We start from the raw sequence: 12,076 nt of genomic DNA, 5'->3' as shown, positions 1-12,076 counted from the left end.
CCCTTTCACCTCGGCTCTCCTCCCGGCTTTGAGACCGGATGCCTTAAACACGAGGTGGGACAGAACCCAAGTGAACAATGAGAGTTCCTCACCTTTGTATAGGCGGAAGGGGGGAAACAGCGTTTACTGAGTGCTTTTTGTGTGCAGAGGCGCCTGCATGGACATCTCCTTTCCTCTTCTCAGCAGCCCTGTGAAGGAGGTAGCAGCGTACCCATTTAACAGGAAAGGACTGAAGCACCCAGGCAGTACAGTTAGGAAGTGCAGAGCTAAGAGCTGACACCCAAGTCAACATGTCTGACTTCAAAGGCTGCCCCTTGCCAACACTCCTCTGTTCTGTCAGATTAAGGGATAGTGGAGAAAAACCAAGGCCAGGATGGGAGGACCAACTTGGGATTGCAAAGAATTGGTGAGCAAGAACCGTTATCTCCATTTCACAGATGAAGAAACTGAGCCAGAGAGAGAGAGGTTACTCGTTTTGGCCTGTATCCTGCAGCAAATAAGTTACAGCATCCAACCTAGCACCTGTATGTTGCACTCTAGATGCTAATTCTTTGCCCTGCAGCGCTGCCTGGAGAGTATTTTTGCACAGGTAGTCTCAAACCATCTCAACAGCAGTCTCAATGTGATGATAGTGCTGAGGGAGGGGGTGAGGAGGTAGTGGGGACAGGGCTGAGGGAAGATAAAGGCAACCTTTATGGTGCCCATTGTACAGAAGAGGAAACTCTTTTTGACACTTTTCTTTCTTGTTTCTTTTATTATTATTATTAATCTTTTTTTCTTTTTTTCTTTTGCTTTTTTGTTTTTTTAACACAAGCTGCCTGTTTTTTAAAAGCAACATTATTTCTACAGCCCTTTGTGACCCCAAAGAGGCCAGGCTCAGAGAGGTAAAATGATTTATCTGAAAATACAAGGTGAAGCCAAAATTTGAACCAAGTCTCTGAATTCAGAACTCATGCTATTAACCAAAGTGTGAGTACAAGGTGGGCTGCCTCCGAACCATTTTGGAGAGCTTGTTATAAATGCAGCTTATTGGGCCTTACCCCTGGGGGATTTTGATGTACTAGGACTAGGCATGAAGAGTGTGATTTGTAGTTTTAACCAGCCCTGTAGTTGATTCTAAGGTGCAGAGAGATTCGTGAACCACTGTTCTAAACACCACCACGTGATGCTGAAGGTTATGAGTAAATGGGCCTGTTATCAGTGTATCTGTCCATGGCATATCTGTCATGAAATGTAACTCCAGAGCACAGATTCCTACCCGTGGTCCTTCCTGGAATTGTTAGCAAAGAATCTGGACTCCGTACATTCTTCTGAGTCCACAGCTTTGCAGATTTTCAAATGGGTCTGTCATAACATCTTCCTTCTTCAAGCCATGCTTGACGAAGAAGTGTGAGAAATAAAACCCCATTTAACCTAACCCCCAAACCACAGCTCTCTGTTGCTGATATAGCTCTTTCATTTCCTGGCTCAAGGACAGGTTGCTAGGTTGCCCTTCTGTGAGCTCTTCAGGGGACTTCTCCTTTGCTGGATTTGGCATCACTGGCCCCAGAGAAGGAGCAACTCCATGGAAACGGCATGCAGGGTTGTCCAAAGTGAATGGCCGTGAAGGCAGTGGCTGGAAAACCTGCTCCATTTTTCCCTGACTTAGAGAGCAGGTATTACTTCCTTTATGTATAGTGTGGCTAGGAGGCTCCTGTGGGGCCTGTTCTTGACTCCTGATGTTTAGAAGCAAGTAAACAGTCTGATGCCCTTCAGCTGCTGTTGGCTTCATCTTCAGTCTGCCAAGGTACTTCACTTGCTCCTTTCCACCCTCTTATTTACAACCCCAAGATCTAGAGTTCCTTGGAGTAAACAATATAAATTTGGAGATAAAGCACCTTCCATCTCAGGATTGTGGCCTGTGGATGGAACAGTGGGATAGTGGTGGTGGAGGGTGGAAAGTGTGGATGTATGGATAAGGCAGGTTGCTCACCTTGCACACTCAGGGGTGATGCTGGCAGTAGCTCTTAGGTTTCCTTCAGACTTTTGCTTCTGCTCCCCTGTCCCATGACATCTGACTCTTGCCTCCCAGAAGACTCTTGTTCAGTGTTTAAATTGGCTTCATCATCAAATTAGGTATTTGCAGCTGGACTTGGTAGGGATGGAATCACATAAAACCAAGAATAGGTCTCAGAGCTCTGACAAAAATAATGATGGGAAATGGATTGTGTAAAGTGGCCAGGGTTGGGCTACTAGAACAAAGCAAGGGACTCTTCATGCAGGGGTGGGGGGAATATTAGCAACCTGGCTCAAGTTGGATACAGGATATCCTATCTCTGGCCTCATGTGTATGAGTGTGTTCCAACTGATGGCTCTAATGAGACCACATTTTCTAATTTCAAAAAATAAACCTTAAAGGCTTGAAGGTTTGGAGATAAAGCTTTCAGCTGAAACAATAATAGCTGCCTTTGGCTGCCTGCCTCCTTTGTGCCAGGAACTTTCTATCTGTTACCTCTTTTAAGCTTCTCAGTAACCCTGTTGAGACAGCCATTGTATCCCATTTTGCAGACAGGGAAACTGAATTTCAGGGATGTTACGTAACTTGTGTTAGGCTTCACAACTTGTAAGTGGAGGCACTGAGACTGCAGGCCAGGGATGTCAAACACCAAAGCCCATGAAAACTCTTCTTTGCTGCCTTCCAAACAAGCAGTCCAAAATGCATTCTGCAGATGACCCAGTTCATTAGACCAATTGCAGCCTTTAGAACAATTTAATTGTAATCGTGCCTTTATTCCTATTATCTAATTTTTTTGACTTTTAGAATTGTGTATATATATATATATATATATATATAAATATATTATACTTTAAGTTCTAGGGTACATGTGCACAACGTGCAGGTTTGTTACATATGTATACATGTGCCATGCTGGTGTGCTGCACCCATTAACTCGTCCTTTATATTAGGTATATCTCCTAATGCTATCCCTTCCCCCTACCCCCTCCCCACAATAGGACCCGGTATGTGATGCTCCCCTTCCTGTGTCCAAGTGATCTCATTGTTCAATTCCCACCTATGAGTGAGAACATGTGGTATTTGGTTTTCTGTTCTTGCGAAAGTTTGCTGAGAATGATGGTTTCCAGCTGCATCCATGTCCCTACAAAGGACACAAACTCATCCTTTTTTATGGCTGCATAGTATTCCATGGTGTATATGTGCCACATTTTCTTAATCCAGTCTGTCACTGATGGACATTTCGGTTGATTCCAAGTCTTTGCTATTGTGAATAGTGCTGCAATAAACATACGTGTACATGTGTCTTTATAGTAGCATGACTTATAATCCTTTGCGTATATCCCCAGTAATGGGATGGCTGGGTCAAATGGTATTTCTAGTTCTAGATCCTTGAGGAATCGCCACACTGTTTTCCACAATGGTTGAACTAGTTTACCATCCCACCAACAGTGTAAAAGTGTTCCTATTTCTCCACATCCTCTCCAGCACCTGTTGTTTCCTGACTTTTGAATGATTGCCATTCTAACTGGTGTGAGATGGTATCTCATTGTGGTTTTGATTTGCATTTCTCTGATGGCGAGTGATGATGAGCATTTTTTCATGTGTCTGTTGGCTGTATGAATGTCTTCTTTTGAGAAGTGTCTGTTCATACCCTTTGCCCACTTTTTGATGGGGTTGTTTTTTTCTTGTCAATTTGTTTGAGTTCTCTGTATGTTCTTGAGCCCTTTGTCAGATGGGTAGATTGCAAAAATGTTCTCCCATTCTGTAGGTTGCCCGTTCACTCTGATGGTAGTTTCTTTTGCTGTGCAGAAGCTCTTTAGTTTAATTAGATCCCATTTGTCAATTTTGGCTTTTATTGCCATTGCTTCTGCTGTTTTAGAAATGAAGTCCTTGCCCATGCCTATGTCCTGAATGGTATTACCTAGGTTTTCTTCTAGGGTTTTTATGGTTTTAGGTCTAACATTTAAGTCTCTAATCCATCTTGAATTAATTTTCGTATAAGGAGTAAGGAAAAGATAAAGATTCAGCTTTCTACTTATGGCTAGCCAATTTTCCCAGCACCATTTATTAAATAGGGAATCCTTTCCCCATTTCTTGTTTCTCTCAGGTTTGTCAAAGATCAGATGGCTGTAGATGTGTGGTATTATTTCTGAGGGCTCTGTTCTGTTCCATTGGTCTATATCTCTGTTTTGGTACCAGTACCATGCTGTTTTGGTTACTGTAGCCTTGTAGTATAGTTTGAAGTCAGGTAGCGTGATGTCTCCAGCTTTGTTCTTTTGGCTTAGGATGGTCTTGGCAATGCGGGGTCTTTTTTGGCTCCATATGAACTTTAAAGCAGTTTTTTCCAATTCTGTGAAGAAAGTCATTGGTAGCTTAATGGTGATGGCATTGAATCTATAAATTACCTGATCTCATTTTTTAAAAATGAAACTACTAATATAACTTATGGAGCAACTTATATACCAGGTGCTATGCTAAGCACTTTCTGTACTTTGTCTCATGCATCCTTCATGACAATCATTTTACATATAAGGATACTGAGGATCAGCAAGATGATGAAACTTGGCCAAGGTTATAAAGCTAGGAAGTGACAGAGTGAAATTCAAACCCAGGGCTGGCTGAATCCAGAGCCCATGTCTGTGCCCTACAGCACAATGCAGTGGGGAAGACAAATGTGGCCCTCATCTTAAATGGGCTCCTCTCTGTCAACCACAGCTCTATTTCCTTCTCACACATGGGGTAGGCCAGCCCCATGCACAACTCACACTTCTAAGCCTATGTACCTTAGGCCACTTCCTCAGCCTAGAATGCTTGCCCTTACTCCCCTACCTAACAACAGCATATTCTATTCTACTCAGTTAAGGATTGAGTCATATGCCCCTTCTCAGGTAGAATAAATTGCTCTTGTCTTTTTGCTTCCACCTTCATTAGTGTACCCTTTATTTTGTTTTTCGGTAGAGTTTAGCTCATTGTTGACCTGTCTCCCCTGCTAGATTCCCAGGCACTTGAGGGCAGGCACCAAATTCTATTCACTCTAGCTCCATGGTGGTTTACCCGCAATGATTTAGTGGATGATCAATACATGTTTGTGAGCTGACCAAAGGACTGGCTGAGAGATACCCTGAGTGAACAGACAAATACGTTCATTTGTGGCTGGATCCTGGGGCAGTCACACAGGCTACCCATGTGGACTAGACTGGCTGGGAGAGTCTGGAATCCTCTGGGCTCATTTTACTAGGCTGTAAACATAGGAGACAGGTCATAGGGTACAGATGATATCTGCTTAAGGCCAACTCTAGGTCCATTCTGTGGTCTGTACTTTGAATTCATGTGAAGGGGCCAGGCTCTCCTAGATTGCTTATGCTGCGCCTTCCCATTCGTGGAAGTAAGGGCTTCCCTGCCTCCCTTGGGAACAGAAGATTTGTTCCCAAATGCCCCTGTGTCTGGTTATGGTTGTCCTGAGAGCGTCCAGAAGGAGCATGTGTTCTGTGGACACAGATACTGAAGTCCAGAAGCATTTTTGTTTTGATACTTCTTATCAAGGCCACCATGTTATGGCTTCTCAACCACTTTCTCTCATTTCATGTTATTAATCTCTGCCACAACGTTTTGAGGTGGATCCTAATATCTCTGTTTTGTAGCTGAAGAACCTGAGACTGAATGAAATGTCTTGTTCATGGTCACACAACTAAGTAAGTGGCAGAGGCAGAATTCAGTCTCGGGTCTGTCTGCCCTTTCAAAAGCCTGGCATCTTAACAGAAAATACATGGGAGAAACACGAACTCTCCTCCCATAAAATGGAAAGGATTGGATTTATAAAATGGATTACATATTAAGGTTAGATGTTTCTCAATTATTGTTCACCTTTAATCCCTCAAAATGATTTACAAAAATGGCAGGAGTTGGGGATTGAAAAGTACAATCCCTCTATCAACTATTGACCTGAATGCCCCCATATCAACACCCTCTGACAGATACAATATGGAGATGACTAAAAATTATTTTGCCCTTTCTTCTCCATTTACAGCTCAGGTGGGTAAGGCTCCAAGATGTCATTGAACTTCTAAAGGTCACACATCAAGTTAATAACAAAACTCACTTAGAATCCTAGTTATCTCATACTACCCCACCTGCTTCCTGGCCTTTCTGGGGTAGGTGCAATAGTTGGGAATCCTTGTACTGCCAAATCCTAGCCCAGTTTTCTTTCTGCTAAATCATCCTGCCTCATGGTGTCAGTGAACACGTTTATAAATGGTAGGGAGGAAATGGAACATTACTGCACTCTGAGGTAGAAGAAAGGACAAATATTTACCTCACCACCTGCCCTTATTTAGGTGAAGGTAAGACTTTGGAAAGAAGATCTTTAGTAGGAGAGCTGAGGACTGTTGGGGGCTTCTGTGGATTTAGCAGCCTGGGTATCTGGGAGGAGTCCCCTTTGGCTCTGGAGAAATGGAAGTGGGGCTGCCAGGGGCCAGAGGTGGCCTAAAGGGATGCAAATAGTGGGCCTCTTGAGCTTTTACTCCTGCTCTGTTCTCAGCTAAAGGGTCAGAGGCAGAGGGGCCCTCCCAGTGTACTGGCTATGAGGGTAAAGGAGGCTGAGGCTTAAGGCCATCATGGAATGTGGGGGTAGGGGGACATGGTGATGGGCAGAGTACAGGAGGCTGAGCCTCCATCTCCCTCCACCAAGAGGTGAGTGTGGCTCCATGGGAGGGGAGTGGTGGTAAAGTAAGATTGTGACAAAATGGATGGAGCAAAGGGGATAGGAATGAGAATGTGGGGATATGGATGGAACAGGGTGGGGTTATGAATGAGATTGTGGGGATGTGGATGGAGCAGGGGGATAGGAATGAGATTGTAGGGATATGGATGGAGCAGGGGGTATAGAATGAGATTATGGGGATATGGATGGAGCAGTGGGGATAGGAATGGGATTGTGGGGAGATGGATGGAGCAGGGAGAAGGGGCTAGGGAAGAGCAGAGCTGATGGGAGTGATTTTGGAAGGAGTAGTACGCCAAGGCGGATTCTTGGCCTGGCAGCCTCGGGAAGGCTGCATTGGGCTTCTTGCAGTGTGTGACTTCCACTCCTCCCTGGGGACCTCAGCCTGGACTCTCTGGTCCCCCATCAGCCTGCTAGCTTAATTAGAGTCCCAACCTTCATGCCCCCCACCACATAGCCCAGGGTTCTGTATGAAACTTGTGGGTCTGCAGATCCGGCCAGACTTCTTGTCCCTGTCACCGTAGATGGAAGCCCTCCATCCTGGCCATCGTGCCCCTCCCCCTCTCCCCTGTCCTCCTGCCCCACACTCACACATCTCTGTGCTCCTTTCCCTGAGGTGCCAGCTCTGGCTACTGTACACCCTGTCTCGTCAGCCCAGGGAACCCCTCTTTCCTCCCCGGCAAACTCCCTCAGATCTGCACTGAGCATTCATTTTTTCTTTAAATCCCAAAGTTCCTTCATATGTCCTGGCTTCCAAATTGCTTCTCATACTAGCCATCTGCTTCCTGGCCTTTCTGGGGTAAGGAGCAATAGTTTGGGGTCCTTGCACTGCCTATTCTATCTAGTACAGTGGTTCTAAGCCAGGTTTTGCCTCCCAGGGGACATTTGGCAAGGTCTCAAGATATTTTTGGTCATCACATTGTGTAAGTCACCACTGGTGCTACTGGCACGCACTGAGCCAAAGCCAGGGAGCCTCTGAACATCCTCCAATGCACAGGACAGGCGCCAAGAATAAAAAATTATCCTGCCCAAAATGTCAATAGCACCGAGGTTAAGAAACCTTGCTCTATTATGTAGCTACAGGTCTTCAAGGTTAGGCTTAGAAGTTGCCAGGTGCTGAGTCTTTAGGCACTGAACTTCCAGAAGCAGCTGCTCTTTCCTTTCCTCACTTGCTAGAGGGGGGCTGGGCGTTGCCATGAAACAGCTACAACTTGGGCAGGAATCTATGGAGAGAAAGGCGAGGGGAGATTCCCCCTCCCCAAATTTAATACCAACTTTTAGAGAAAGCATTGCACTTCAACTGTTAAATGCCTTTCTGCCTCTACAAGATAGTGCCAGATTTTTTAAAAAAGAGAATAGTAATGTATTATTCAAGTAGTTTATAAAATGCAGTTTCATGTCATGAAAGTTGATGCATTAAGTTTTGGAGTCTTCCCCTCCTCTATTTCATGTTTTTCTGTTGTAATCCTTTGAATATTGGAATATTTGCTGTGTCAGCAAAATACTGTAGTGGTGGCTCTGTTCAGAAAAACTGATTGCCTTTCTTTTAATTTAAAGTTAATGAATTCTTAATTTCTTAAGGGTGTGCTTATATATCAGAAACTGGCTCAAAGAGTTGCTTGTTTCCGTCGACCTGAGTTTCTTAGGGTTCATTTCTAATTAAGCAATGAAAATGCTTGCCAACAGAATTAATTGGTCAGTCTAATCTCTTTTTTTCCACCCTTGCCAGTTTCTTCCATCTGCACACAGTTGTCTTCAGCATGGGGGAGCAGAACCACTCTCCCGGGAAGGAGCTTCAGCCCAGGACACGAGCAGAGGCTCCAGGAAAGAAAAGCTGGCATTCCCAGGCCTACGCCCTTGGGGCCGTTTCCAACTTTATGTCTACTTTTCTGACGTTTCCTATCTATAAGGTTGTGTTCCGGCAACAGATCCATGCCATGGCAGTGTCAGAGGCTGTGAGACAGCTTTGGCACGAAGGTCCTCAATACTTCTACCGGGGAATCTACCCTCCTCTTCTCTCCAAGACGTTGCAAGGGACTCTTCTGTTTGGGACTTATGATAGCCTGCTGTGCTTTCTCTCTCCTGTTGGGCCACACACCCTGGGACACCGCTGGGCTGCAGGGCTCATGTCTGGCGTGGTGGAGGCTGTGGCACTCAGTCCCTTTGAAAGGGTGCAAAATGTGCTCCAGGATGGTCGCAAGCAAGCTCGCTTCCCCAGCACCTTCAGCATTCTCAAGGAATTCAACTCTTATGGGCTTTGGGGGCGGCTGTCACTGGGTTACTATCGTGGTTTCTGGCCTGTCCTGGCCAGGAACAGCCTGGGGAGTGCTCTATATTTTTCTTTCAAGGACCCCATCCAGGATGGCCTGGCAGAGCAAGGCCTGCCCCATTGGGTTCCTGCCTTGGTGTCTGGTAGTGTCAATGGAACAATCACCTGCCTAGTTCTGTATCCTCTGATTGTGCTGGTTGCTAATATGCAGTCCCATATTGGATGGCAGAACATGCCAAGCCTGTGGGCCTCTGCCCAGGATGTGTGGAACACTCGGGGTCGAAAGCTGCTCCTGATCTACCGTGGAGGCTCCCTGGTCATCCTAAGGTCCAGTGTGACATGGGGCCTCACTACGGCAATCCATGACTTCCTGCAGAGGAAGTCTCACTCCAGGAAAGAGCTGAAGACTGACTAGCTGCAGAACGTGTGGCCATGGCAGCTTTGTTATTCTAAATCTTCCCTGGTTGGTTCTATATAGCTTACTTCTTTGGCTCAGTTGCCTAATACAGCCATCCTTTAGCATCTGTAAACTCATTGCATGGGAGAAGTTCCCAACTACCAACCTGTTGAGCAAGGACAAAGCCCAACAGGATTCCTTAGTCAAAAAGAAATGTTCGCCCCAGTCTCTCCACAGCTTCAGTAGCCTCAGAGCCAGGAGGCCTTTAAATAACGTGTAACACAGATTAAGTGTCATTCCTTTAAGGAATTCCTTGGCAATAAGTGGAAACTTAAAAAGATGACCTTACTTAGGCACTTTGAGCTTTGGGGCCCCTCTAGGTGTCCTCCAGACCAAACTGAGTGGAACTCCAATTTCAAAGAACTATGCTTGACTCTTAGGATGGGAATTCCATAAAACTCAGATGGCTACATTTTCATGACATTGTTCACTGCCTCTACCACCACCTCTCACTTCTCAAGGCTGTGGGTCCTACTTTCAGGGTAGCAGCTGTGACTGGAAATCCCAAATTAGGCTTGTGTGAACTCATCAGGTGCCACAAGAACTAGTGGGGCTGGAGATGGGAGTGCGAAGAAGTGTGGCCCATGGATGGAAAGGATAAAACTTTGAAAGAAGAGATTTAATTACATGCAAAATAGAAACATTTGCTATAGTCTGCTTGGTGTTATCTGCTAGGACATTTCTGAGAGCAAGGTGATAACATTGCCTAGAAACCATTTGAGTTTCCCTAAAAAACCTGGAAGTGAAGTGACCATATCTTTTCACAGATAATTGCATATTTTGTTGATGTGGTTAATGTAGTTACTATGACATAAAGATCACTAATCTTAGCCTTAGAAATCAGAGCCATTTAAAATATGGTCCTTATATAACTTTCAACATATTGTCACTCCACTTACATAAACCCCAAACACTAGCCATAATGAACTCTTGTTCTCTCCCCAGACATTCCATGAACTTTCCCATGGCCATACTTTGGCCCACACTATTCTTTCCACCTGCAGTGCTCCTTCTTCACATGCCAGTCTACCAAAATCCTTCCAGCTCCTCAAAGCCCAGCTCAGAGGTCACCTTCTCTATGGAGCCTCTTGATTTCCCCCAACTGAATGTGACATTAATCTCTGTGACATTAGTCTCTTTAACATTAGTCTCTGTGATGCCCCTTTCTTTTTCTTTTATTTCTTTCTTTTTTTTTTTTTTTTTTTTTTTTTTTTTTTTTTTGAGACCGAGTTTCGCTCTTGTTGCCCAGACTGGAGTACCAATGGCATGATCTCGGCTCATGCAACCTCCGCCTCCCGGATTCAAGTGATTCTTCTCCTGCCTCAGCCTCCCGAGTAGCTGGAATTACAGGCGCCCACCACCCATGCCCGGCAAATTTTGTATTTTTAGTAGAGATCGGGTCTCTCCATGTTGGTCAGGCTGGTCTTGAACTCCCAACCTCATCAGGTGATCCACCCAGGTCAGCCTCCCAAAGTGCTGGGATTACAAGCCTGAGCCACTGCGCCTGGCCTCTGTGATGCCCGCTTCTAACAGCATTTCATACATGGTACTGATTCCATTATGTCACTAATCTCATGTGACCCTGTGTTCTTGTATTCTTCAATACCTCCTACTAGACTGTAAAACTCATTGAAAGCAGGGATTCTTGTATGCATTTTTGAATCTTCCATTGTGCCTAGGTGCTCAATAACGTTGGTCGAATTATTGAATTGATTATCAAGCTGTGATGTGGTATATCCTCAGGGTGCTGTCCCTTGCACACGAAGATAAAGTTATTGACTCACTGTCAGCAGGACACATGCCTTTGGGCTGTGTTTTTGTTTTCTTTTAATAATGGATTTAGTTTTGTGCTAATGATAATGATGCTGCTGCTGATAATAATAACAATAATAAAAAATTACTTTCAACTGGAACATTTGATGAGTTTGTGTTACTGATGGCATGTTTGCTCTTAGCACCAGTTCAGGAACTGAAATTTCACAAACAGAATCACACTGTATAACTGTCCCATTTATTTCAACTCTAGGATTTTGAGGATTTCCAAGATGACATGTGTTATAGTTTCCCCCTACAGATATCTTAGTAATGCCCTCCTCTTGCATGTCCTTACTGAACCAAATTTGTCCTGTATTTGTCTTACTTGGTTGTAGATTTAGCAGTGAGAACTTCTCACTGAATGCCACAGAAATTAAAGATACAATTGTTGGAGGTATGATGTCAGAGAGCATTTGCCACCAAGGTTGGCAGAAAATGGCTGCTCCAGGAGAGCTGAAGATGAGTTTCCACATCTGCAGATCGGGATGTGTTGGGACAGTACTCAACTTGTGGATTCAAGAAAGTATGAACACAGAGTCTGCATAAGGAAGGAAAAAGATGCATTTATCTCCCAAGTACACTGGTGATTTCCACTTATGTCATTCTGTCCATCCATGTCCCTTTCTTCATTTTAACTTCTTTTTTAAAAATAATTTCAAACATTTAAAAATGTTGCAAGCATAAATAAAGCTGAAAGAACACCCATGTCCCTTTTACCCTAATTCCCCTACTATTAATATTTCTCCCCATTTGCTTTATTATTTAAGTGTGCACTCTGTCTCTACACACACAGGATATTTTTTCCCTGAACTATCTGAGAAT

General features: G+C 44.5%; 1 protein-coding gene across 2 annotated transcripts in view; it reads left to right on the top strand.

Moving 5' to 3' along the window:
- The window catches only part of SLC25A53 (solute carrier family 25 member 53), a 56,202-nt gene extending 44,850 nt beyond the window's left edge, over positions 1 to 11,352 (top strand). For both annotated transcript variants that reach the window (XM_015444157.4, XM_005594271.5), the window contains one exon: positions 8,443 to 11,352. In XM_015444157.4, the coding sequence (XP_015299643.1) occupies positions 8,443 to 9,397 (955 nt within the window). In that variant the 3' untranslated portion in view covers positions 9,398 to 11,352. The remainder of the gene's footprint in view (positions 1 to 8,442) is intronic.
- The last annotated feature ends 724 nt before the right edge of the window (positions 11,353 to 12,076 follow it).

Source organism: Macaca fascicularis, chromosome X, assembly GCF_037993035.2.
Source record: "Macaca fascicularis isolate 582-1 chromosome X, T2T-MFA8v1.1".
In the NCBI taxonomy this organism is placed as follows: Eukaryota; Metazoa; Chordata; class Mammalia; order Primates; family Cercopithecidae; genus Macaca; species Macaca fascicularis.
The sequence above is the reverse complement of the archived record's forward strand: the minus strand, read 5'-3'. Positions and strand labels throughout refer to the sequence as shown.